The following is a 26,834-nucleotide window of genomic DNA, read 5'->3' as shown; positions in this document are numbered from 1 at the left end:
CGTGAGATGTTAATGCCAATAATCCATACGGACAACCACTTCTACATAAACCTTTTTAGTTATTATGTGCTGCTTCATAGTAGCTGAAGAGGAAAATTGTACAGAAAGGCAAAGGCAGGAACAGCAGGACAGTCAATAAAGTATTACCAGGACAAGTGTCTTTCTTTATGAATTATGATACCTTTCTGTATGTCCTCCAGATTGGTTGGATGCAGGTTTTCTGCTCTCTCTCTCTCTCTCTCAGACAAGTTGCTAACCGGGATTAAGGCAGAGATCAGTATCGCAGTATGTAACCTTTAGTGGTCCACATTTGACGCCCCTGCCCTTTGAGGTAGGGTATACTTAGCTACAGGCTCAAGATTCCTAGATCAACCCAAAGGGCAAATATTTATATATTTCTGTCTTTGATGTAGGAGCAGGGGGATCTGCTATTCAATGCATTAAGAACGGGTAGAAATATTTATGTTTTAAACTAGTAGAAACCGCGCGCACTCGCGCGCGAGGAAACAAAGCTTTTAGGCTAGCGTTACAGGGGCTGCATGAGGAAGGAATACGTAAAAGTTTGTTGCTACGTTTTTTTTATGCGAACAGTATAGTCTGCGCGCCCAGATAGGTGACCATTGAGGTTTCATGAGTGGGTTCTGTGTGAAGTGAAACAATTTGCGAGATAATTCACATGAACATTACAGTCAAGGTTCATAGTTCTAATTATACATAGGCCGCGCCCCCACGCGCGAGCGCAAATGAATATCTTTAGGTTTATAAGATACAGTCAGTTGCAATTATATTGTAATATATAAATTGCAAATCAACTTCCAGATAGAAGATGCACCTCAGCAGACATTGTCATTCAAAGACACTGTGCAACAGGTTACAATTTCCAAACACTTGAACTAGCAGATCGGAACAGTGATCCAAGTGTTCAATGTAAAGTACAGGTTCATGATGCTAAAAAGAAGCAGCAAATTCAGCTTGCAGCAAAAAAACTCCGAAAAGCCATTTAGGCTATTAACAGCAGCAACTTTCTTGAATGGGTCAGTCTATTGACTGCAAAGCAGTTTAGAGAATCATAGTTGTGGCAAAGGTCACACACATATAGCAGCTCAAAAGGTAATGAGAGTTTCTCATGCCAATAACGCATTGAGGTTGTTCTCCAAAGTACAGTGCGGCAGCTTTGCAAATAATTCTGCTTGTGTCTCCATTATTTTTACTGCGAAGGGAGAAACAAGCCATCTTAGTGCAACACAGCTGCACGACTGAGCTGTTGTTGTAGGTCTTTTAGAAACATGGTTACCTGTTGTGCAGGGACCTGCTGTGGTGGCTGTTGCTTGTAATTTCCATCTCCTGGATATCTTGTGTAAGCGTACATGGCAGGATCTTGAGGGGGCCGAGCATAAAGTCATGGATCAAAATAGCTACCATTCCACTGTGTCAGCTCTTAGGAAGGGTGGAACATAATTTCATCAAAGGGGATGTCAACTCAAGCACTAATTAAAGGGCACACAAATTAGAGGTAAAAACTTATGTGTGAGTGTGCGATCCCATGCCTCCATTTAGCACCCTTACTGTCTCCTCAACTGTTGTCCTGAAGAAGCAGTTTTATTAAGCAAGATAAAATCCATACAATAGTATTTGTTTGCGAAAGTTGTGGAAGCATTTTTTTCAGGTATACTAAGCAATTGTTCCGGATATACAATAAATTTCATGTAATATGTAAATTAAGCAATTGTGCAAGTAGACAAGATAGCTACTTTGAAAGGCACAAACTGAGACTATAAGCAAGGGTACCATCCTACTGATTTTGTATAGTAGCTAATCAGGTATAACAAATAGATTTTAGGCTTATTAATTATGCCCAAGCATGAGATGTAAACTCGTGGTCTTTTTTGCAATAAAAAATAGCTACAAAATTCCTACTGTAAATGGATAGCAAGGCAGCTGCAAACCTGTAAATAAACCAGGCGAAGTTTGCTGTAGAATAGAGCTTTGCTTATGGCAGCCTACATAATAATTGCTGAAAAAAAATCATTTAATGGGGTAGTTGATCCATAGGACATCATGTAATGGAATAGAAATTCGCTTATAGCAGTCTATAGAAGCAAATGAGCTCACCAGTTCACTTTCTAATCTAGTTGCTCCACAGGACCTTAGTTGAAGTTGTTTCAGACCTGCAAGAAAGTAGACAGAGATGAATAGAAATAGATACATCAATAGATACATCATCAGGTTTGGGGTGTGGTCAGTAATAGAACGACCAACAAATCATGTGAAGACATCATTTTTCAGTCATAGGATTGTGAAAACAGAATTGATTTTAAAATGGCTCCCTCAATATTCTTGGACCAGTTTCGCTGTACAAATACGCTGCAAGTAGAACACCTAGCAAATCCGAACCCCATTAGCAAAATATTTTGTACTGGCTCTCATTATTAAGTGGACCATTTTTTCATATACTATTTATACCTAGACATTGTCAACCAATGTCGTTGCATATACATGAGAACAATGGGAGATGACAACACTAAACTTTAAAAACACTGATTTGAAGACATCAGCTTGAATGTGGTAACAAACTTATTATTTTCGAACAGAGCAACGACAGGCATCATATACCAGCTGAAGCCTTCTTCTATGTCTGAATGGACTATTAATAATGCACAAACCCGAAATCATTATTTTGTAATTTCCATCCAACTTTGGCCATGACGAAAAATTAAGTTAATTGTGAGCAACCTAAATCATGCATTGAATCCTTGCTGTTGCTGAACTAAAAAAAATTGAATTATGGTTTGTAACCGTTACAGTATCAGTCATTAAGAAAACTCTATATTTCGAATCTGATAAAGATCTGACATCATGTTTGTTGGCTCAGCAATGAACTGGATAAGCAGGAAATCTAACTGAACAAAAAAAGGCTAAAAAATAGGTAGAAGTAATTAAGTGAATTTAATTTCTAACAAAACCACATAGAAATAATTGAGGAATTTGTAATGGATTTTACCAAGCACCAACTGGCCATGGACATAGTCAAATCACTAAATTTCATTGATCCGTTCTATTCTATCTCAACAACTCAACGCATTTAAGATCTGAGACCATTGCTTTATAAAGGAATCAAGCTTTGACATCATTGCATATAAAATAATTGTACTATAAAAATAGAGCACCATTATTCGGAGGTAGCATCATACCTTCTATGGAGTAGGGGACCGTACGAAACATGGCAACGTTAGTGTTTATACACTGGGCTGCAACAAATAAAGCAAAATTCTGAAGCAATATGATTCATTTTGCAAATCAGGAGATAGGAGAATTTACATAAGAATCCATTCAGCTGGTTTCTAATCTGATTGCAGTGGACAGAATGTGCAAACACTTCACAAGCAGAGTCACAAGAACTGACCAAAATGATATCTCAAAAATTAGCCGAACCCCTCCTCTTTCTTCAGGACCTCAGGAGGCCGAACCGGCAATTGGACAATATAAGCTAGGGTTAGTGCATATAGCATGATTAACAATACAGGTATTTAGCAAAGGTTAACCAATAGACATGTCTATCAGCATGACTAAAAGCACAAGCGGTAGGTATCATTGTAGTAAGTGAACCTTACACCATCATGGTAGAACCGAGGTCTGAAAGATTGGTAAGCCCAAGATGCGATGATAAATGTTAGGCACTGGCAAATGTGATGTGATTGTCATCAAACCAGTTCAGTTGTGATGGTGAATTGAATCATCAAAGAGGTAGAAGTGTGTACTGGCGGTCTAAGCTATGGTTCAAACAAGGAATTTGTGCAAAAGAAAATGGAAAAGGAAATGTATAAATATCGGCTTGCCAACCTCTTTCGGGAGGGGATAACTATATATAATAAGTAAGTAGGCAATCATACACTGGTATTAGAAACTATAATAAATTAGCAGGCAATCATGTAATGATATTGATATTAATTCTTAACATAATAAATTTCTGCAATTACTTGAGCAAAATGCTCAAATAATATAGTGACGGCTACCTAGAACACTACCTTTAAGAGTTTTTTTTTCCAGAGCAGCAACCCTACGTATAATAAAAATAATTACGTACCCAGAAAAAATGAATTAAAGGGATCAGAGGCATAATCAAATAAAAATCTTAGGGAGGAAGAAATAGAACAGAGCATTGTATTTACAGAGCTGTTTTCCATTTACAGATGTATGGATATGGAAAACAAATATGGAGATGGGGATGGGGATTAATGGGAACAATCAGGTGATCAAATTTAGGGAAAGAACAACATATTTTGCCAATCGAAGACACACATGTGTTCCCATTGCAAGAAAACGAATGGATCTGTTATGGACAATATATAGTGTGCAGCTTTCCCATTTAAAAAGAACAATGAATTTAGTGGAATCAGGTGGAATAAGGTCATGTTCATTAGGTTAATCTAAAATGACTTATCGGAGTGTCATTGCTTTGATGGATAGCCAAAAAAAAACTGAATCTAATATGAAGAAAGCTACAGACTATATAGTAGTGTCTCAATCTACATGCATGATAGTCTCAAATTTGGATCTGGAGCGCATGACCTAGAGCAAGCATAGAAAGAAAATGAGTGTGCAGGGATAAAAATTGGAGAGTACTTGTACCCCCTATTGTTGCAGTCTGCTATCAGTCCAAAGGATTGCAAGAGGATCGATAGTTACCTCAGAAAGGATAAGGTGAAGACGCAAAGTGGATACATTGGCCCATGGTGTTTGAAGAGCAATACTCTGAGGCACCCACCTAGTTTATAGAGGTTGTGAATGCATCCATTCAGTGCAGCATTCTGTTATGTATTCACAAATTAAATTGCAGCCTGTAAAATCAAAGAGATGCCAAGCAAAATAATGAGAAAAGCACCCAAAATCTGTAAGGACAAATTCCACACGAACATACTAAAAGTTTGGCTGTGCAGGAAGCATACATTAAGCACCCAATGATTGGAAGAAGTAACATATGCATGCCTGAACGCAGCGAGCATGAGAACAAAGTAATGCTCCAGTGCAAATCAAGTAGACTAAGTTGGAACTATTGAAGATGTAGTTGTAAGGAATATATATAGTTTTTTTTTCTACTTGTAACCACAAAGACGTAGTTCTAAATAAATAGCAATAATTGTCCAGAATATATCAAAAATAGAGTACGGAAAAAATTAATGCATGTGTTTGTTGCACTCATATCACTATTAGAAATTAACACATTCCTTTTTAAGCAAATTTGGCTATATATCTCTTTAGCGGTAAAAACATGCATGTATGAAGTGGTGGTCTGTGAACATATGTAAACTGAAACTTCGAAGAACGCACCGTACGAATCTAACATGTTCATAGGAGTGCACCGTATTCATAGCAGCAAAAACCTGAGGACAGGAAAGCGATGGTATAATTCTTCACTATTTGCTATTCAGGACCATTGTCATCTAGCGATATGTATTCTCTGTTTAGCACAGCATGTGAGAAAACCTTACATAACAACAGATAATGCGACGACTGGGTGAAAATGAACCCAAAACTAATCATAAATCCAAAACTATATCAAATTAGTAACCCTGATGTAGCAGAAAAAAATCAATTGCACAGAGCTGCACAAATGAATAGGACCAAACTCAGGCTATTTTTTTTGACAAAGCATTTATATAACAGCGTCACAGAATGTGTAAGTGCATTATTGCTGATCTCTGCTAGGAGGAAACTAATTAGTAGATCAGTCTACTCTTCATAAGCATGGATAAATAAATTTGTTATAGCCCATGCTAACCATATATTCTCAAAAATTTGTATCATATGCGGAGAACTTTTAGCTCACCCAAAAATATTAGGCTTGACACACCAACAGGAAAATAGAACTTTCACTGAGACGACAACACAATAATAGATGTGGCCAATTTCATTGAATGAAACTGAAAGCTATATAAAATCAAGTCAGTACTGCAAATCAGTTACATGTGTAGATCATCAAACCCTTAGATGGTTAGGCATGTGTGTCCAGCTCCATGCGTGCACCACGGGCCTGAAGCATCTCTTGCTCATTCACCTGCACAAAGGAGAAGATGGAATGAAGGAGGAATTGGAGGAGGCACATAAAGCACAGGCACAACCATAAAGGCGAAAAAACAGGGTGCAAGGCAATGGCCCCAGATAATATCATGAAGGAAACCTTTACAAATTTTAGAGGCCTCAGAAATATATGAATCATCATTTAACCATGATCATGGGCACAGGCACAACCACAAAGGCGAAAAACAGGGTGCAAGGCAAAGGCCGCAGATAATATGATGAAGGAAACCTTGGCAAACTGTAGCGGCCTCAAAAATCTATGAATCATCATTTAACCATGATCCTGGAGTATGAAGGCACCAAAGTAAATGGAAAACGGCAAGTCTCTCACAGGATCTTGATGGGCAAGGTGTACCAATCAGGAAAGCAGGTGGTGACATGTCGCTGAAGCGGTCCAATGAAAGAATTCTAGGAGACGTGGATGGGCTGGCCGCCGAGTTCATTTTCATCACAGGCCATACGGGGAAAAAATATTTCCATCACGTGCATAGAGCACCAGGCTAAAAACAGTAGCTTCAACATAAACGAAACAAAATATCTCAAATCCCAGGGAGGGCTTCGCATCTGTAAGGTTAAAGAAGAGTTCATTTTCATCACAGGCCATACAGCAAAAAAAATATTTCCATCACGTGCACCGAGCATCAGGGTAAAAATAGATGTATATATAAGCGAAAACAAATTCCAAGGACAGATAGCAGGTTTGATACACTGTAAGCAGGCAAACATCACAGCAGTAGGCATAGGCCAAACCCTAGAGAATGTATTCACGGCAATATGGTGAGAAATCATGGAGACAAAAGCAAAATTAGAGAATAAGAGGAAACGGGAACACATGAGTGTGCTGCGTGCTAACCGCGGCACCGCCAAGGCCGACCAGCACCTGGGGCGCCCAGCATAGGAAGCCGCATCGGGAGAAGAGAGAGGGTGCGCAAAGGAGAGCGCACCGGCTGCTCCCAGCAGCGAGGCCCGGCCGACGGCGGCAACGAAGCTGGGGAGGCTCGACGCCGGCATGGGTAGGGGCGTGACGCCATGGCCGGCCGGTCTCGCCTCGCCCGCCGCTAGGGCCCATGGACGCGCGCGACGCAGATAAGCTGGCGCGGTCGGGGCCTGCTGAAGCGCTGGCACCCCAGGAGAGAGAGGGAGAGGGAGAGGAAGAGAGGAAGAGGAGGTACGCCGCAGCCGGCAGCGGCCGTGAAGAGGCAGCTAGGGTTTCGCGTGGAGGGCGCCGACGCCGCAGCCACCGCGCGATGACGAGGCCGAAGTCTGACCCGTCCAGCACGCCGCAACGCTGGAGGAGAGGGAAGGAGAGAGGGGAAGGGCGGCCGTGGGCGGCACCGCCGCCGCAGGTACCGCCGCGTTGGGTGCCGGGAGGAGCGACGGGGTGGGGAGGAGAGACGAGCGGATTGTTTTTTTTGTTTTTTTTTTTTGCTGAGAAGGGAGGGGCCAATTTATTGGAAAGGTAATGGTTTTGGGGCGACGTGGCCCATCTGGCCATCCAGGAGCCCCCCGCCGTTCGTAGCTGATCGGACGGACGAGGCTATTTTGGGCGACGTGGATGGCGCCCCTGCTGGAGGAGTTGGCCATCTTTGTTTGTTTTGAATTAAAAAATATTAAAGAGCACTTCTGGGGTGGATCTAGAATAAAAAATGCATTGATGTCATTAGCGTTGTGATAAGTATGATTATTTGTATTGTTCCCTCTTGAAGTAAGAATACTTACCTCTTGGATGTGAAAATTCCATTGTTGTCAAGTGACAACATTGAAATAGCCCAGCTCTGCCCCAGCTATGACTATGAGATGTCAGTTAATCTGATACACTATTTTGACTAACTCAAATTCAATGGAATTACAATCAGATGGCTTTTAGCATGTAGAGGAAAGGTACCAAGGTTTCACGTGCATACGAAAATGACAAAACATTTCAATCAAGTAGGGCCACAATATGGTCCGAGTGAAGAATTCTTGTGACCACAAATTTAACACGTGGCAACTTCCCTCGTCGAGATGCTGCTCCGATTTAGGGTGTGTTTGGTTGAGCTGTGGCTGTGGGAAAAAGCTGCTGTGGGCTGTGAGCTGTGGGAAAGCTGCTGTGGGCTGTGAGCTGTAGAAAAGCTGAAAGCTGTTTGGTTAAACAAGTATAAAATATACCTTCTATCTTTATCTCTCTTGAAACAACTATGAAAAAGCTTTTTATGCCACCAATTTCGAAAAGCAGAAAGCCAAAAGCCAAAAGCAGGGTCAGACCAGCTTTCAAAAATATACTACGGAAAAACAGCTGCTTCTGAAAAAGCAGCCTGAAAAAGCAGCCCCTTTGGTTGAGCTTTTGGCTTTTTGACCAAAAGCCAAAACCAAAAGCCCAATCAAACGCACCCTTAGTAGCCAATAAAAAGTTTAAAACATGACACATTCATGCATATGTATATGCATATATATCGAAAATATATAATGAATTAGCAATCAACTGATACAGAAGTAGGACACTGCTACAAACTAAACCTGACATTCTCAAATTAAATGGTAAAATAGGTATCCAGTAATTTTGTGAGGATCTAAAGTTCAAAACATGCTGTGAAACCAGGGGCTTATGTTGCATATTAAAAATTCAGATGCATGATAATAATAATATATATTCTAAATCTGGTGTTCATGGCATTCTCTTTCCATGCTCTGCTAAATTTGCCTTTTTTTTATTCTTCCATTATTCGACATGTTCGCTGGTTGGTTTCTAAGCTGATTTGGACTGGCTGATACTGATTTATTGTGAGACGAAAATACTGTTGACTGACTGAAACCAACAAGCGCACAGACTGATTGTTTTTAGTCTCTAGTCTCTAACTGAATTAAAGCAAAGCAACAAAGTGAATGGGAATGAAAAGAAAACCTTGCTGTTATATATGATAAATATATTATAGTTATATTCAGGAGTAGATAAATTCCCCCAATGGACAGGCAAAATTTATAAAATCAACTGAAACAATATTTTTTTCTCACAATAAATCAGCCAGAACAATATTTTGGTTTATTTTTAGGCCAATAACACCTTCGCACACCAATTATTGCTGTTCCATCCAAATCACAAAACACCAACACCTATCCCCACCTCAGCAACTGACATGGTGGACCCATGCAAGCTGACCCCACTGTCATACAGCACGTCCCCATAAAATAACCACCCAGCGAACCCGCCGCTCCATTGGCCCGACGTGCCCGTGCCGTTAGAAGCGCCCCCACCCGTCACGGGCGCACTGTACCAACGGGCCCACACGTCATGCCCAGCCACGCGCCGCACGACCGCGCTTCGCGGCCGGCCTCCCCCCACCGATGCGTGGGCCCAGGAGGACGCGCTGGCCCACCGGTCAGAGACCTGGCCGCGGGTATAAACGCGCCGGTTGCCCAGCAGACACTGCAGCAGCAGGAGTCGGTCGGCAAGCAGAGCCTCCTTGCGAACGCAACCACCGCTTCGGATTCGCCGGCCGCCGCTTCGCTTCGCCTCTTCCTCGTCCACGGCAACCAACCATCGAGATATTGGCGGGGCGCCGATGCTCCACGACTCCCTGTAGCGCGTTGCGGATGGTGTGGCCTGTCAGGCTCGCTGCCGCCGCTTGGGGATCTGGGCTGCTGCCGGACCGGGAGCGGCGGTTGTGACCGGCGCCGGCGATGGCGACGTCGGCGAAGGAGAGGAAGCTGAGCAGGCTCGGGAGCTGTAAGGTTACTGCAGCGGTAGGAAGTGGCGGAGGCGGGGGTTCCCCTGCCGCGAGGGGCCACCGGTCGCCGTCGGCGGCGGCGCCGCCGCAGCGGCGTGTCTTCGCGGCGCTCTTCGCGTTCCTGTGCGCCGGCGTAGTCGTCCTCGGCGGCGTGCACGTCATTGGAGGTGAGCCTTCCTCCCCATTTGCCTCCTCACTGGACTTTCTGCCTTCTCCTGGCGTGAATTATTGGATAGGTGGGGTTTAGGTGGGTCGCCGGAATTGTATTGTCACGAGAATCGTGTGCTTGGAGCGTGGTGGGATTAACAATGATTTGGGCGAGAAAGTTCTCATTTTTATATACGATTTTGGTATGTGTTTGGTGTTCGTTGTTGAGAAGGTGAGGAAAAAGACGGTTCCTTTTTGTTGGGGGCGTTGCGGTAGATCTGATGTGGTCTTACCACTCCCGGCAAAATTGCAATTTTTCTCCTTGGATTCTGTCCGTTTGTTAATGATTTCATTGGAAACGCGCCAGTGGCACCTGGGTTGGAACGTTAGCAAGTGAATACATTATACTAGTGATGGTGTTTTGCTTTTGACTGATTGTTACTAGAACAGGAAAAGCTCACGCCATCACATGAAGAATGTGTGTGTTGGTGTTTCTGATTTCAAGCATGCTGAATTCGCTTCGTTTGTTTCTTCTCTACACGAGGTGCTGATGTTCTTGTCTCTGATGCAGCATCGTTCCGGCCGGTGCTCAGGACTGCGTGGCCGTCGGCGACCCTGAACGCCATTTCCTCTGATGCCAGAGCGCAGCAAGCTGGCAGCAGCGCCGACACCGTGTTGCCGTCAGTCCAAATCCAGCACGCGGTTGCCTTTCCGGACCGTGTTCTCCTAATCCTCAAGGACGGGTCGTCGCTGCCAGCTCCTCAGCGATTTGAGTGCTTGTACTCCCCTGCCAACTTTTCGGAGCTGCGCCGACCACCCCTCTTGGCCGCCTCCTTGCCTGATGGACCCAGCCTCGTCCATTGCCCTGCCGAGCCATCTGGTGTGGATGTCTCTCTGTCACTGTCCCTGTCACCTCCGGTGGCGCCGTTACAATGGGACAGGCTTGTGTACACTGCACTTGTCGACAGCAGGGACAACTCCACCATTGTGTTCGCCAAGGGGATGAACCTACGGCCAGGCCGTTTGGGTGTGGCGTCGAGGTATCAGTGTGTCTTTGGCCGTGACCTGTCAAAGCCAAAGCATGTGCTCACATCCCCTGTGATTTCTGCTGCACAAGAGATTTTCCGGTGTGTGACACCAGTTCGCATTCGCCGGTATCTCAGGATGACAACTGATCCCAATGGCAATGGCAATGGAGATAGTGATGGCAAGCCTATGTTGGTCTCCATCAGGACGAAAGGACAAAGAGACTCTACGCCGCCCTCAATTGCTGAACCTGAGCCACTTCCTCGGTATAACAGGCATCGACGGCAAAAGGCACACTCAATGTGTGTATGCACCATGCTTCGCAACCAGGCAAGGTTCCTCCGGGAATGGATCATCTACCACTCACATATCGGTGTGGAACGGTGGTTCATCTATGACAACAGCAGTGATGATGACATTGAGCAGGTCCTCAGTACCATGGATCCATCAAGGTACAATGTGACACGCCATCTGTGGCCATGGATGAAGTCTCAGGAGGCTGGCTTCGCACATTGTGCTCTTAGGGCCCGAGAGAGTTGTGAGTGGGTGGGGTTCATCGACATCGACGAGTTCTTGCACTTCCCTGGCAACCAGACTCTACCAGATATTCTCCAGAACTACTCAAACAGGCCACGGATCGGTGAGCTCAGGACTGCGTGCCACAGCTTTGGTCCCTCAGGTCGGACTAAAATTCCCAAGAAAGGCGTTACAACAGGTTACACCTGCAGGCTCGCTGCACCAGAGCGCCACAAGTCAATTGTCAGGCCGGACGCACTAAACCCATCACTCATCAATGTGGTGCACCACTTCCATCTGAAAGAAGGTGTGAGGTATGTGAACATTGGTCAGAGTGCGATGCTCATCAACCACTACAAGTATCAAGTTTGGGAGGTGTTCAAGGATAAGTTTTCTGGGCGTGTCGCGACCTATGTTGCTGATTGGCAGGATGAGGAGAACGTTGGATCCAGGGACAGGGCACCAGGATTGGGGACCAAGCCGGTGGAACCAGAGGATTGGCCGCGTCGGTTCTGTGAAGTATATGATACCGGTCTTAAAGATTTTGTGCATAAAGCGTTCACAGATCCAGCCACTGGAAGTCTTCCATGGTAGATGATGGGTAAACATTGTATTTGATCCATGGTAGATGATGGGTATACACAGACAGGGAAAGAAACACAAAAGGAGTTAGGTAGAAGACTGGTTTGCTCTTTGTTAAATTTAGTCTTAAGGTTTTCTTTTCCTGTTCTTATTTCTTTTAGAGCCATCCATTTTTTTTACATATCTATGGAAAGGATTCTTTTGTAGAATGTAGATAAAGATAGGTAGCACGTTCACTGTAAGTTTTCTTGATGAAAGAGGGAATGAATAGGATGACTACTTGACTTTCTTTCTTCTTCTGACGTTTTATTACATTGCAGTATGCTCTCAAACCTCGATAGATATTGTCACCAAGTCTGCGATTGTGAACATTTTTTTTCTGGAGAAAACTACACTCAATTCTGTAAGCACAAGCTGTAGTTTGTGTTGAAGAAAAGGATGGTGCACCTTCCTTGCACCTTGCTGTAGTAGTGGTCCTGATCCTGAAAGAATATTTGTCCCCTCAGTGAAAAACACACACAGAACATTGTGCTTTTGCTGTTTTTTCACTTTACATTTACACAATTGCAACTTTATGTGTTGAGCATCTTTATCTGTAACTTATAGCATTGGGAAAGCATCTTCTTGCATCAAATCAGCATGTTTCCAAGGAAAAGGAAAGAACCAGACCAACCGCCAGATCACTCTCATAACCATTGTTTTCTTCCCCATCTTTGGTTACTGAGCTTTCAGCCGTTAGCCCACAAAACCTGACACAGATATTAGATAAGCACAGGCTATGAGGCTAGATAAAACCTAGGTTTCTTTCCTCTTCTATATTTTTTTTTTGTGCATCATTGATCTTTACTTTATCATCTAAAGTCCGATGACAGGGTGGCATTGCCGGGACTGGATCAAGGTCCCAGTTCCTTTTTTGTACTACTATTCCTAGGTTTATCAGGACAGGCTTGAGGCTTCTCATAGTGAAGTCAAAAGCAAGGGGAAGCAAACAGGGACAGCCTTTGCAGTATCCTTTTCTGAGACCCACCTTGTTCCTGATGTTAGTTTATCTGTAGTAATCAAGGAAAACTGTGGGCAACAATGCAAAGGCTGGCACAAGTGTGTTCGTCGGTTTGGTGATGTTGCCATCTGAAGGTGGGCTCCGAAAGAGGTGAGCGTGGCCTGTAGAGTAAACTACAAATCCGAGCTGCAGTCTGGTACCACCTACCACGTCAGAATAGTATTATATAGGGCTGAAAATAAAATAACGTCCACATGCATGGATGGAAATTAATGGTGAATGATACCAAAAATAAATAAATGAAAATGCATGTATGTGAACGTATGAGCTGCCATGAAACCTGGGTACTTTTGCCTAGTTTGGAAGCTTGGAAGGTTCTTGCGTTGGACAGGAGGCCTGAATTTCTGGCAGGTAGGCTGGCACACCTTTCGTTGTCCCTCTGCCTCTGGGACATCATGCCACAGCTTTTTCTGAAAATGCTCCTCCACTATGCAAACCTTAATCTTTCAACTGTGCTTGATTAGCTCAGCTACTGTGAAGAAAATTCTTTTGCAGTGTGACGCAGCCACAGCCAGCCCAACTGCATAGTATCTCTGCATGTTGGAGGAGGGATCATGAGACATTGCTGTCTGGGATGCAGGGCTGCTGGCCCCTCTAGGCTCCAGAGTCCATAAAGGGTGTAGTAGTGTACTACTACATTGTACAACTGGACAGGCCTGTGTTCATGATACGGGGCAGGCTGAAGAACTGCTGCAGATCCGTGTGTCCTTTCACTACTGGCTGGATCGACTGCAGATCCTCTTGCAAATTGCAGCTCTTTGACGCGGGGTATCTGCAGTCAGATCTGCATCGTTGATGACAAAACTGCTCGACCGGATCCTCGTGCATTTGGTACTCATTTCAGTACCATCGATTTCTGCCTTCAAGTCGCTGACAACCTCGTAGCCTGAATCATCTAAAATGATCCGCAAATTGCATTCCGGTGTCGGTGTGGGTTAGTTGGGTCACACCATAGCAGTAGCACACCACCGAGGACAGACGCCGAGTCGCCGATGGCATGCAAGTCGTGCCGAGGCCCGAGGCACACGTTGGATCCAAGACCAAGAGAGTAGTGACCTGCTGACCAGATCAGATGGCTGCCGTCATTGGATCCGAGAAGTGCTGGATGCCGGCGACTTGTTGGTGCCTTGCGGCCTTGCCTGACTTGCGTGCGTTAACCTAAAAATTATTCCCTGTTTCCAATGACAAGTTATTTTAATTTTTGTAAAAACATACTTCAACTTTTTATCTAAATGTCGATCTATATTTTGGAACGGAAAGGATACCCTGCGTGCGTTAGAGGCTTGATCTGTCCTGTACAACTTGGATTTGGAATGGCCATTTTTGAAGAAAAGAGTCGTGCACATGCTCTTGTTTGCGAGCAAAGGCACAGCTTCTTTAGAGCCATAGTGGGCCATGGCCCCTCCTTGTTTTTGCAATTCTATAAATGATGCTGTAGTATCTTAGTATATTTTGCAAATAAAGGTTTAGATTGGCCACCCCTACACTCCCTAAACCATATATATTCTACTGTTGTCCCCTCTAAATTTAACCTCAAACTCCGCCACTGTTTGCGAGAAAAAGCATGTTTGTCTACATAGTATATACTAGCTAGTTTTGGTAGATTCCCACAATTTTACCATAAAAAACTAAGAGTTGGTGTGGATTCATGAAGATTGTAGGTATAGCTTCTAGCTAGCTTCTATAATCTAGAGACCCCTACAGATTTCATAATCCGGTAAGCCGAGGAAACCTAGCTTCTTCAGGATGGCTTCTAGACATCAAAAGACTATTCTATCCATCTCTTTGTTCCATAGAAAAAAGCATTAAAAATCAAAGAGTGTCGGTATTGTGGTAAAAGATGTCAACCTTAGCTTTTATAATCTATAGATCCAAACAATTTCACAACTCATCTCGTATAATCTAGTTTCTAAGGGGGTGTTTGGGACTGCTCCACTCTAGGTTTTGCAACTCCGCTCCAGCTTCATCTTGCCAAAAACCTCCAACTCCAAACTCTGCTCCATGAAAAAGCGTGGAGTTAGAGACCAACTCCACGTTTTTTTCTAGAGCACCTCAAGAGGTACTCCAGGTTTTGGAGTTTTGTACTCCCACGTGGAGTTGAAGATAATTACACACTTTGCCACTCATTAATCACAAGTACCGATTCATTTTTTCCATCCGTTCGACTCACTCGTATGCTGAAAGGATCAAGATGCCCAAGAGGGGGACGGGGTGAATTGGGCTTTTCTAAAATTTCTTACAATAATTAAGTCATATACTTACCCCACTTCACCCCTAGTGCCTAATTGTGTAAGCTATTGATCTATCGCACAAAGAGTTTAGCAACCTAGGTTCCAATCCTACTCTAGCATGCTAATTCTATGAATGTAAAGACATGAAATGAATTGCTCAAAGTAAATACGCAAAGTAAGGAGAGGGAAGAAACACGGCGACGTTTTGCCGAGGTATCGGAGAGTCGGCACTTCCCACTAGTCCTCGTTGGAGCACCCGCGCAAGGGTATCGCTCCCCCTTGATCCGCACAAGGATCAAGTGCCCTCTACGGGTTGATTCTTCGCCACTCCGGCACGGTGAATCGCCCACAACCTCTCACAAGATGAGTTGTGTCGGTGTTTTGGACCGGCGGTCCTCAATCGACTAGTAAATTTGTACTGCGTGTTCTCAATTCCGGATGGTGATGCAAAGAGACATAAAGTTTATACTGGTTCGGGTAATGGGTACCCTACGTCTAGTTCGAGAGATCGATTTTGTATTCCTTGCACCGAAATGCTCGTAGTAGGGGGTTACAAGCAGGGCGAGAGAGGGAGCTAGTCCCAGGTCTCTACGTGGTGCGGCGTGGATTGCTTGAGATGTTGATCTCAAGCCATGGAGAGCCCGTGTGTTCGTCCGTGTGGTTTTGCTTAAGTTCGTCGTGTGGGTGTAGGCCTAATCGTCAGTGTCCGCCCCCCGAAACGGCCTAGGTCCCTCCCTTTTATAGTTGAAGGGGGGGACAAGGGTGATACATTCGCTAGCTACATGGCGTTGTGTGGACGGAGGCGGCATGTCCGAGCCCTGTAGCCTATTACTGTGACGGTGTGGGCGACGGAGTGGTCTCATCCTTGAAGTACTGGGGTGACGTGCCGGTCACATCCGATCCTGTGCGTCGTGGGAGCTCCAGTGTTATCTCGAAGCAGGCGTGGCGGTCGGCGCGCTGGTCACTGTGTGTTGACTGTGCGAGAGGCCGAGGCTTAGTTGGTGCCGAGGCCGAGCCACCGTGGGAGGCTCGATAGACGTGAATCCCAGGGTAGCCGAGACCCTGAAGTGGATTGCCGAGGCTTGGAGGGAGTAGTTGGTCTCATACACTGATTCCGAGGTTATGGTTACCCGGGCTTCACTCCCCATGCCATGTTGTCTCTAGGGCGGGGGTTAGGTGGCACAATGTAGTGCAGGCGCTGATCGTAGGCATAGCACCAGAGCACAGTGGCCGGTAATCCCCGCCGTGCCCTGTCCAGGACGGTATGGCGTTGACGTGACTTCCTGTCTCGTCGGCCACTCCACAGTGTCGAGCCGTCGTCCGGCTGATATTGCGGGAGTGGTTGGCGCATTAATGGGACGCGACGCGTTGTTGGGAAGATTGGTCGAGGTAGAAGCGACAGGTTATTGCCGAGCCGGCCTCGAGCGATGCGGAGAATCACTGTCTCGTTTCCAAGCTTTACACATGGGGCCTCGGGCGAGACAGAGAATTGGTTCCTCGTCGAGGCCTCCCGTGCAAGGCCTCGCGTAAGACAGAGATTTGGCAGGCCGTCGAGGCCTCCCGTGCGAGGCCTCGCGCGAGGCGGAGAGCCGGTGGGCTCGGACGATGCCGGAGATCAACCGATGGTTTACCTTTTGGCTTTGTCTTTGGTAGGGCTTAAGTGATTCTTTCGGTAAACGTTCGGGGTACCCCGTTTCATGGTACCCGACAGTAGCCCCCGAGCCTCAGGGAGAGCGTGAGCGCTCCTCTTGAGGTTTTGACGAGGCTTGACTTGCGGTAGTCCCTAGTGGAATAGTGTTTCGTACTTCGAGGCCTCGGTGGGTGCGCGCGAGTGCACCCGCCGGGTGTAGCCCCCGAGGCCCTGGGGGAGTGGATTCATTCCTCCAGGGTCTTTTTCTCACATTGACCGAGGGATGTTATCGTATTTGCTGAGCCCACTAGTGCGAGTTCGGGTCGCGGGACCTCGGCAAGATTGCAGGAAGAACCCCCGAGCCTCTGCGCGGAGCGAGAGGGCGATCAGGAGTTCCCCTAACTTTTTGTGCGACCCTCGCGCTTCCTTTTCGCTCAGAAGGAGGGGTGGAATATGCCAGGCTATCCTCGATGGGCGTGAGCGGTGGCACTTCTAGTGAGCTGTTATCGAGTAAGTCCGAGTGGAGGCCCGTGCCCCATTCGCTAGGGGTCGGCTAGCGGTCTAGAGACACACTCTAAGAGTACCAGAGGGTTTCTCTAGTGGGTGCCGAGGCCGTTCGCTGGGCCCTGGTGGCTCGGTGCCTCCCTACGGTGAGATCCCATTCGGAGACCTCCCTGTCGCTCTCGGACACGACTTAGGGCATCCCAAGCGTTTCGCTCGCTTGGGCCTCGGCCCCGTATGGGCTCGCCCATAGTCGTCCCTGACTCTATTGCCCTGGGGCGGCTATCGAAACCCTTAGGGGCCCAGCCTTCGAACCCCTGGACCATAACGGGCTCGATGCCCTTTATTGTGTTTTTTCGAGTCTTCAAGTGCGGGACTGGGTCACTTGTCTTTGTCTTGGGTGCAGGAGGAGCCCCCGAGCCTCTGCACAGAGCGAGAGGGTGGTCAGGGGTTCCCCTGACTTTTTTGTTCGACCCTTACACATCCTTTTCGTTCGGACGGAGGGGTTGTTTGCCGAGCCCACTCATGTGCGAGCCTGGGTCGCTGGGTCTCGTCAAGGTTGCAGGAAGAGCCCCCGAGCCTCTGCACGGAGTGAGAGGGCGATCAGGAGTTCCCCTAGCTTTTTGTATGCCCCTTGTTCATGAGGGTTTGTTTGCCGAGCCCCCCTCGGGTGCGAGCCTAGGTCACGGGGTCTCGGCATATCTGTAGGAAGAGCCCCCTAGCCTTTGCACGGAGCGGGAGGACTGTCAGGAGTTCTCCTAACTTTTCATACGACCCTCATGCATCCTTTTCGCTCGGAAGGAGGGGTTGTTTTGCCGAGCCCCCTCGAGTGCGAGCCTGTGTCGTAGGGTCTCGGCAAGGTTGCAGGAAGAGCCCCTTAGCCTCTACACGGAGCAAGAGGGCCATCAGGGGTTCCCCTGACTTTTTGTATGACCCTCACGCTTCCTTTTCGCTCGAAAGGAGGGGTGGAATATGCTAGGCTACCCTCGGTGGGTGCGAGCGGTGGCACTTCCGGTGAGCTGTTATCGGATAAGTCCGAGTGGAGGCTCATGCCCCGTTCCCTGGGGGTCAGCTAGCGGTCTAGAGACGCACTCCAAGAGTACTAGAGGGTTTCTCTAGTGGGTGCTGGGGCCATTCGCTGGGCCCCGATGGCTCGATGCCTCCCTACGGTGGGATCCCATTCGGAGACCTCCCTGCCGGTCTCGGACACGACTTTGTGCGTCCCAAGCACTTCACTTGCTTGGGTCTCGGCCCCATATGGGCTCACCCGCGGTCGTCCCTGACTCTGTTGCCCTGGGGTGACTGTCGAGACCCCTAGGGGCCCAGCCTTCAAACCCCTAGACCATAATGGGCTCAGCGCCTAGTTCCTTCGTCTGAAAGGAATAGGGTGGGGGGGATATCTTCACCATCGGCTCAACAATGGCTGGCGCGCCTTTTGAGGTGATTTTCTCGGGGAGGCAGAATGACGCCTACCGCTGCAGCGGTCGAACGCGATGTGGTGTCAGTGGATGGGACGTAACTATTCCCGTGATTAACAAGGAAAAGGTGGGCATGTGGGCGGTAAAATCAGATCGGGATTAACCGCGCCGGATCTGAGGGAAACTTCCCCGATTTCGTCACCCATCCATTTCGCCTTCATCCTACATAAATACGCAACGAGCCTCGTCCCTCCCCTCCTTACGTTGCCTGCATTAGCTTTGCCGTCTTTGAGCCGTTGCTAGAGCAGAGAGCCCTAGGAGGAAGAAGGGAGAGAGGCGAGGCGGAGAGAGAGAGGAACTCACCGCCGTAGTCGAACCCACCATCGCACTCATGGCCGGCGACATTGTTGTCATCGAGGCAGACCCTTGGGGTCCATCCAATGTCACCATGGAGATGCTTCAGTCGCTCGTCGACGGCGGACTTCTTCGTCCGGTTACCGACCCCAACAGGCCGGAGTGGATCGCTCCGTCGGGCGAGCCGGAGCCGAGGCCTCACGACGGTTACATCGTCAGCTTCGTGTCTTTTCACGAGCGTGGCCTCAGCCTTCCGGCGGACCGGTTCATGCGGGCACTCCTGCACTACTATGGCGTGGAGCTCCACAACTTCAACCCTAATTCCATCGCACAGGCGGCCATCTTCGTCGCTATCTACGAGGGGTATCTGGGGATTGCTCCCCATTGGGAGCTGTGGCTCCACCTCTTCTAGGCGGGGCATACCACCAAGCCGACGGGTACGCCAGGCACGAGGAAGGCGGTGAGGGCAGGCGGCTGCACTCTCCAAGTGCGCCAGGACCATTAGCACCTCTACATCCTGGCCCAGCTCGCGTCAACCAATTGCCGATGGTACACTAGCTGGTTCTATCTTCGCAACGATGATGGTGGACTTCCCCCCTACACCGGGCGGATCGTGGGGAGCTGCCCGGAGAAGTGGAAGTATGGCGTCCCAAGGGAGGATCAGCCCAAGCTGTAGCCGCTCCTAGAGGGGCTGGAGAGGCTACGGGACCGTGGCCTTACCGTGGCTGTGGTTGTGGCCGCCTTCCACCACTGGAGGGTGCTGCCGCTGATGGCTCAGCGGTGGCGCCTGTTTGAGATGAGGCCGGATGAGCCGATCGAGGGCATCCGGATGTCTACCTCCGCCCTTTCCGACGAGGAAATTCTCCGCCGGGTGAGGGAGACGGTGGAGGCGAAGCTGAGGGGCAGTGGCCTGACCCCTTTCGCGATGCGCCCATCGCGGGGGTTCCTCTCGCTGGTAAGTCACGTGCCGCTGCAGGCCCCGTGGCCTCCCCGTTTCCCGTTGTTTCTTGTTCCCTTATCCGTGTTCACCGTTCCTGTAGGGGATGAGGGACGTGCGAGCCTCCTCGCCGCCCGTTCCCGAGGACGCGAGGCAGCGGGTGGCCAACCGGGCGCACGCCGAGGAGCAGAAAAGGTGGAAGGACGCCAAGGTGGCGAAGCGCACGAAGAAGATCCTCGTGCACAAGGAACTAGAGAAGCGCCACCGGCAGCAAAGGAAGGATGGTCTCCCGTTGGAGGAGTCCCCGTCGCCGTCGCTATCGACGGACGCTTTGGATGGAGACGATGAGGGTGAGGTGGGGCGGGGTCCCCTGGATCATCTCCCTGACATCGGGGAGATGGTGCCCGAGGCATCGGCAAGCAGTCCGACGCTCCTAGGGGGAGGAGGAGGAGCTGCCCCGGGGTCGGCAATTGCCCGCCTCGGGGCCGAGGCCGACACGCCCGAGGCGCGGGCACTGGGAAAGCGCGCCGTTAGCCCGGTGGGCTTGACGGCGGTGGTGGAGCAAGTGGTGGCGAAGGCGACGCAACTACCCCCGCAAAGGACCGAGGGGGTGCCGGGGTCCATCGAGGACCGGCCGGCGCCAGCGGTTACAGAGGCCGTGCCTCTGCCGCCGCCGCCACCTTTGCAGATGAGGGTCGCCATGCTGAAGCGGTTGCAGCCCCGCTCGAGGTAAGCGTATTTCTGGCAGAGCCGCAGTGTTTTTTGTTTGTTCTTCGGTCTCGTGCTGACCCTGTAAGTGTTTTGTCCTTAGCCGGAAGCGCCCTGTGGAGGTGCCCACCTTAGCACCCCTTAAGGCGCTTAAGGTGAGTCCCGGCTCCACCGCCCACTGGGTGGTGGAGGCACAGGCCGCCTTACAACGTGGCGCGGCGTCAGTGAGGGCCGACCCAAAGGAGCCGGCTGCCCAAGGAGGGGCTGCCGAGGTGACCCTGACATAGACAGGGGAGGGAGCGCCTCTGCCCCGTGAGGCCGAGGCTCATGAGTCAGGTGGGGCCGAGGCGCCCTTAGTTGCCGAGGCCCCCGAGATCGAGGCCCCTCGGGCCTCCGAGGCCGAGGCGATGGAGGTTGGGGCGCCTAGGACCGCCGAGGCCGCAGCGGCGGGGGCCAGAGCCCCTAGGACCACCGATGCCATGATGGTGGAGGTCGGAGCCCCTAGGGCCACTGAGGTCGATGCGATTGTGGCGCCCCTAGTGCAAGGCCTGCTGCCATTGTGAGAGAGCACCCGGGAGGCGGAGGTCTATCCGATCTCCTCTGATGATACTTCCCGGGCGCAGGAGGTGGTCGACGCCGAGGTGGCCGGCTCCGACCCTGGGCGAGGGAAGCTCGGCCCCCATGCGGGTATGACCCGAGCCCCGCGGGTGGGATCACCCGCGTGTTCTGTGGCGGAGCCAGGACGACCCTGAGGGGGAGCCTCTGTTCGCTCTAGAGGACGCGGCCGAGGGTGAGCGCTGGGACACCTTTGAGCAATACCGCCAGCTGGCGGAGCGGTCACTGTGGACGGCGCTGTCCGTGGTGGCCGACGATCTGCCCGGCGTCGCCCAGGTTTGCGCCTTCTTTTCTCATGTGGTGTCGTCTTTTTCCGAGCTTTCTTATAGTGAATGACCCATGTTCTGCTTAACCAGGAGCTCGAGACCCAGTCCCTTGGGAACTCGGTCTTTCTCTGGCGGGAGAGGGATGTCTAGGACCAGCTTCAGCGGTAGAAGGGCCTGCTTGCCGACGCCAATGAGCTCCTGTCGACGCGGAGCGCAGAGGTAGAGGACCTCCGCCTTTGCTGTGCTGATGCGAAGGTTGAGGCGGCCACGACCTAGGAGTAGGTCGCCCCTTTGGCGGCGCGGGTCAAGGAGTTGGAGGAGGAGCTGACCCGCGTTGTCGGTGATCGGGATGCCTTCAGGTCTTAGGCTGAAGAAGCGATGGCCTCGGGCAAGGTCCTTGCTGGGCAGCTAGGGGTGGAGTAGAGTGCGCACCAGCTGACGAAAGGCGCCTTGGATGAGGCCCTTAAGGTGGCTGAGGCTTCCCGGACCGAGGCTGTGGTCTGGAGGGGAAAAGCCAAGGGTGAGTCCTATTCCCCTCGTTTTATTCGCTTTTCTTATGTTCGCCCCCTAACTCCCTAGTGTGATGCAGAGCTGGGGAGAGAAGCTTCCAGGGCGACCGAGGCTTCTCGTGTTGAGGCCCAGCGCCTAAAGGAGGAGGCCGAGGCTTCTTGGGTCGAGGCCCAGTGCTGGAAGGAGAAAGCCGAGACCTCTCGGGTCAAGGCCCGACGGTGGAAGGAGAAGGCTGAGGGTGAGTCCCGTGGGCTTCCACCCTTATTTGGCTTGTTTTCCTTTGCGCTCAACCCCACTCTGTTTCTTTTGGCGTAGAGCGGGAGAGGGAGGTCACTCGGGCAGCCGAGGCCTCTGTCGCCGTGTAGGCGGTGCTCGAGACCGAGATCGGGGAGCACGATGCGCTGAAAAGTGCCGCCCGTACCGCCTGCGAGGCCCTAGAGGCCGAGGGGGTTCAGTTGGGCAGCTCCCTCAGGAGCCGCCTGATTGTGTTGAGCGGCCAAGTGTGCGAGCGGCTCCGGGGAGCGCTGCACATGGGCATCAAGCGTGCGCTGGCCGTCATCGCCTCGCACTACATCGACGTTGACCTCCAAGCCATCAGCGATGGCTACGTCCTGCCCGACGATGACGAGGAGGCTAACGAGGCGGCCGCGAAGCTGATGGAGGCGGCGGAGGGTCCTGGCACGGCGCTGGCAAAGCTATTCGAAGAGGAGGTGGTCCCTTCCCTGCCGTCTGCCGATGCTGGAGGCCCTGAGCCTTGACCTGGGCCCCATAGGCCATGTAAATAGAATAGGGGTTAACTTTGTATCGTAACGCTTGTGGCCGCCGAGGCCTTTTTTAAAGTACTCGTGTTTCTTAATCGTTTTTCTTGTATTTCCGAGCCTCTGCCCTCTGTTGTCTCTGATCAGATTTCTTTTGCAAAAAACCTCCTTGGAACCTAAGCCGCCCTTTGGGCGAAAGGTGGTGAGGGAGTGCCGTAGCCTGGGGGCGTAGGCCGTCTCGCAACTCTACTGGCCTTCTGTCCCTGGAACAGACTTTTCGGTCCTTGGGTTTTTTACAACCGATTCGTCAGAGCGTGCTAGAGAGTTTGGCGTAGGATTTTTTTCAAAAAATGACTAAAAAAAGTGGTGCATGGGACTTAGGGGGGAGTCCCCCATCTAGCCCCCGAGGGAGGTTCGGTTCCGCAGAGGTTGAGCCGAGTCTCCCTTACAGTGTTATCGTATTGTCGAGACCTACGATGGGCTCTGGGGGGTTTCTCGAAAAATTAGAACAACTAAAGAATGCTTCTTAATTGTATTTCGAGAAACAATATATACAATGCTTGGAAATTTAAGGGTAAAAGCAACGTAGCTGTTCTATGTTCCAAGCGTTGGTGAGGATTTCGCCCTTCTCGTTGGCTAGCTTGTAGGTCCTGGCTTCAGCACTTGGGCGATGATGTACGGTCCTTCCCACGGTGGGGTCAGCTTGTGGCGGCCCTTGTTGCTCTATCTCAGCCTCAACACCAGGTCGCCTACCTTCAAGTCTCGGCTTCGAATGCGCTGGGCCTGATAGCGCCATAGGGCTTGCTGGTACTTGGCTAAATGCAGCAGTGCGACGTCTCGGGCTTCCTCTAGTTGGTCGAGGGCATCCTCGCGGGTGGTGCGGTTGCTTTGCTCATTATAGGCTTGTAGCTTCGGGGAACCATATTCCAAGTCAGTGGGGAGGATAGCCTCGGCTCCATAGACCAGGAAGAAATGTGTGAACCCCGTGGCTCGACTTGGTGTGTTCCTTAGGCTCCGGATGACCGACGGGAGTTCGGTGAGCCATTTCTTGCCAAACTTCTTCAACCGGTTGTAAATTCTTGGCTTGAGGCCTTGTAGGATCATGCCGTTGGCACGTTCTACTTGGCCGTTTGTCCTTGGGTGTCCTATGGCTGACCAAGCCACACGAATGTGGTGGTCGTCGCAGAATGTCAGGAATTTTTGGCCGGTGAACTACGTCCTGTTGTCGGTGATGATGGTGTTTGGGACCCCGAACCTATGGATGATGTTAGTGAAGAATAGCACTGCTTGCTCGGATTTGATTTGATTGATCGGACGAGCCTCGATCCATTTGGAGAACTTATCAATTGCTACCAGTAGATGGGTGTAGCCCCCGAGGGCCTTTTGCAGTGGCTCGACCATGTTGAGCCCCCACACAGCAAATGACCATGTAATGGGGATGGTTTGGAGGGCTTGGGTCGGGAGGTGTGTCTGCCGCGCATAGTACTAGCATCCCTCGCAGGAGCATACTAACTTGGTGGCATCGGCAACCGCTGTCGGCCAGTAGAACCCTTGGTGAAAGGCGTTTCCAACGAGCATCCAAGGCGCCGCATGGTGCCCGCAGGCTCCTGCATGCAAGTCCCAAAGTAGGGCCTGGCCTGCCTCGGTGGTGATGCATCGTTGGAGGACACCAGATGGACTTCGCCTGTACAATTCGCCGTTGCAGAGGACGTAAGTTTTGGCTTGTCGCGTAAGCCGTCGGGCTTTGGTCCTATCACTAGGAAGCTCTCCCCGAACAAACCAATCAAGGAACGGGACTCGCCAGTCCGTGTCCTAGTCGGTCTGGGGAGGCTCCGTGTCAACTTCCATGACCTCGGGCTCGGCCAAAGGAGTCTCGGCGGCAGAGGGGGCGTCGAATCCTGCGGTGGGTTCGGTCGGTGGGCCTTCTTCCGCTGTCGAGGCGTAGTTGATGGAAGGCTGGTGGAGGTCTCTAGCAAAGACGTTCGGGGGGATCGGAGCCCGTGCCGACGCCATCTTTGCTAGTTTGTCTGCGGCCTTGTTGTATTTCCGCGTGATGTGGTTGAGTTTGAGACCATCGAACTTGTCTTCTAGGCGATGTACCAACCTGCAGTACGCCTCCATTTTGGGGTTGAGGCAGTTTGACTCCTTCATGACTTGATCAACGACGAGCTACGAGTCGCCCCAGACGTCGAGACGCCATACTCCAAGTTCGATGGCGATCTGCAAGCCGTTGACGAGGGCTTCATACTCGGCTGTGTTGTTGGAGGCGACGAAGTGGAGTCGAACCATGTAGGGCATGTGTACTCCAAGGGGCGAGATGAAGAGCAGACCCGCGCCTGCCCCGGTCTTCATCAGGGACCCGTCGAAGTACATGGTCCAGCACTCCGTCTAAATTTGAGCAGGCGGCAGTTGGGTGTCGGTCCACTCAGCCACAAAATCGGCTAAGACCTAAGACTTTATTGCTTTCTAAGGCGCAAAGGTCAGGGCTTCCCCCATGAGTTCGACAGCCCACTTGGCTATCCTACCCAAGGCCTCCCGGTTATGGATTATCTCTCCCAAGGGGAAAGATGACACCACGGTCACTGGGTGGGACTCGAAGTAGTGACGCAGCTTGCGCCAAGCCAAGATTACGGCGTAGATCAGCTTTTGGATATGGGGGTAGCATGTTTTGGTCTCAGAGAGTACTTCGCTGATGAAGTAAATAGGTCATTGGATGGGTAAAGCGTGCCCCTCTTCTTGCCTCTCTGCTACCACAGCCACGCTGACCACTTGGGTCATTGTGGCGACGTAGAGTAAGAGGGCCTCATCCCTGGCCGGCGGTACCAGGACAGGAGGATTGGTTAGTAGTGCTTTGAGCTTAGCGAGGGTTTCTTCGGCCTCGAGGGTCCAAGAAAAGCGTTCGGATTTCCTCAAGAGGTGGTACAGAGGCAAGCCTTTTTCGCCAAGGCGTGAGATGAAGCGGCTTAGGGCCGCAAGGCATCCCATGACCCTTTGCACTCCCTTGAGGTCTCGGATCGGTCCCATGCTGGTCACGGCCGAGACCTTCTCTAAGTTGGCCTCGATGCCACGTTCCAAGACTACGAATCCCAAGAGCATACCTCGGGGGACTCCGAACACACACTTCTCGGGGTTGAGCTTGATGCCCTTCTCTCTAAGGCATTTGAAGGCTATCTCCAAGTCATCGATGAGATCCCTGGCACTTCTGGACTTGACCACGATGTCGTCCACGTAGGCCTCGACAATTCGCCCAATGTGGTCGCCAAAGACCTGGGTCATGCACCGCTGGTATGTGGCCCGTATGTTTCTGAGGCCGAAAGGCATAGTCACATAGCAGTACATGCCAAACGGGGTGATGATTCGCCCAATGTGAGCTGGTCGGACTCTTTCATCTTGATTTGATGGTAACCATAATACACATCAAGGAAAGACAGGGTCTCACACCCCGCAGTGGAGTCAATGATTTGATCGATTCGAGGTAATGGGAAGGGGACTTTTGGATAGGCTTTATTCAAACCGGTGTAGTCTACACACATCCTCCACTTCCCATTTTTTTTCTTAACTAACACAGGGTTAGCCAACCACTCTGGATGGGATGCTACCTTGATGAATCTGGCCACCAAGAGTTTCTGCACCTCCTTGCCGATGGTCCTGCGTTTTTCCTTGTCGAATCAGCGTAGGCGCTGCTTCACTAGTCTGGAGCCGGCCCGGATGTCCAAGGTGTGCTCGGCGACCTCCCTCGGTATGCCCGGCATGTCTGAGGGACTCCATGCGAACATATTGGCATTCACGCGGA

The 26,834-nt window shown here is 50.1% G+C and overlaps 1 protein-coding gene and 1 long non-coding RNA gene across 2 annotated transcripts; one reads left to right on the top strand and one right to left on the bottom strand.

The window, feature by feature from the left end:
- Window positions 1–843: 843 nt before the first annotated feature.
- LOC136499075 (uncharacterized) lies at window positions 844–3,468 on the bottom strand. Its single transcript, XR_010769887.1, has 6 exons — window positions 3,404–3,468; window positions 3,192–3,248; window positions 2,113–2,168; window positions 1,947–2,000; window positions 1,295–1,585; window positions 844–1,210 (listed from the first exon to the last, which is right to left on the bottom strand). It is a non-coding gene; the product is annotated as an uncharacterized lncRNA (long non-coding RNA).
- Window positions 3,469–9,513: 6,045 nt separating this feature from the next.
- LOC136500772 (glycosyltransferase family 92 protein Os08g0121900-like) lies at window positions 9,514–12,324 on the top strand. Its single transcript, XM_066496199.1, has 2 exons — window positions 9,514–9,949; window positions 10,501–12,324. The coding sequence occupies exons 1-2, from the start codon at window positions 9,736–9,738 to the stop codon at window positions 12,063–12,065; spliced, it is 1,779 nt and encodes a 592-aa protein (XP_066352296.1). The 5' UTR covers window positions 9,514–9,735; the 3' UTR covers window positions 12,066–12,324.
- The last annotated feature ends 14,510 nt before the right edge of the window (window positions 12,325–26,834 follow it).

Source organism: Miscanthus floridulus, chromosome 13 (assembly GCF_019320115.1).
Source record: "Miscanthus floridulus cultivar M001 chromosome 13, ASM1932011v1, whole genome shotgun sequence".
Classification (NCBI taxonomy): domain Eukaryota; kingdom Viridiplantae; phylum Streptophyta; class Magnoliopsida; order Poales; family Poaceae; genus Miscanthus; species Miscanthus floridulus.
Note: the sequence above shows the minus strand (reverse complement) of the source record. Positions and strands in the feature narration are given on the sequence as shown.

Coding starts and splice junctions, on each gene's coding strand:
- LOC136500772 (XM_066496199.1), top strand. CDS start 9,736: ATGGCGACGTCGGCGAAGGAGAGGAAGCTGAGCAGGCTCGGGAGCTGT. Junction 9,950..10,500: donor CGGCGTGCACGTCATTGGAG/GTGAGCCTTCCT, acceptor TCTCTGATGCAG/CATCGTTCCGGCCGGTGCTC.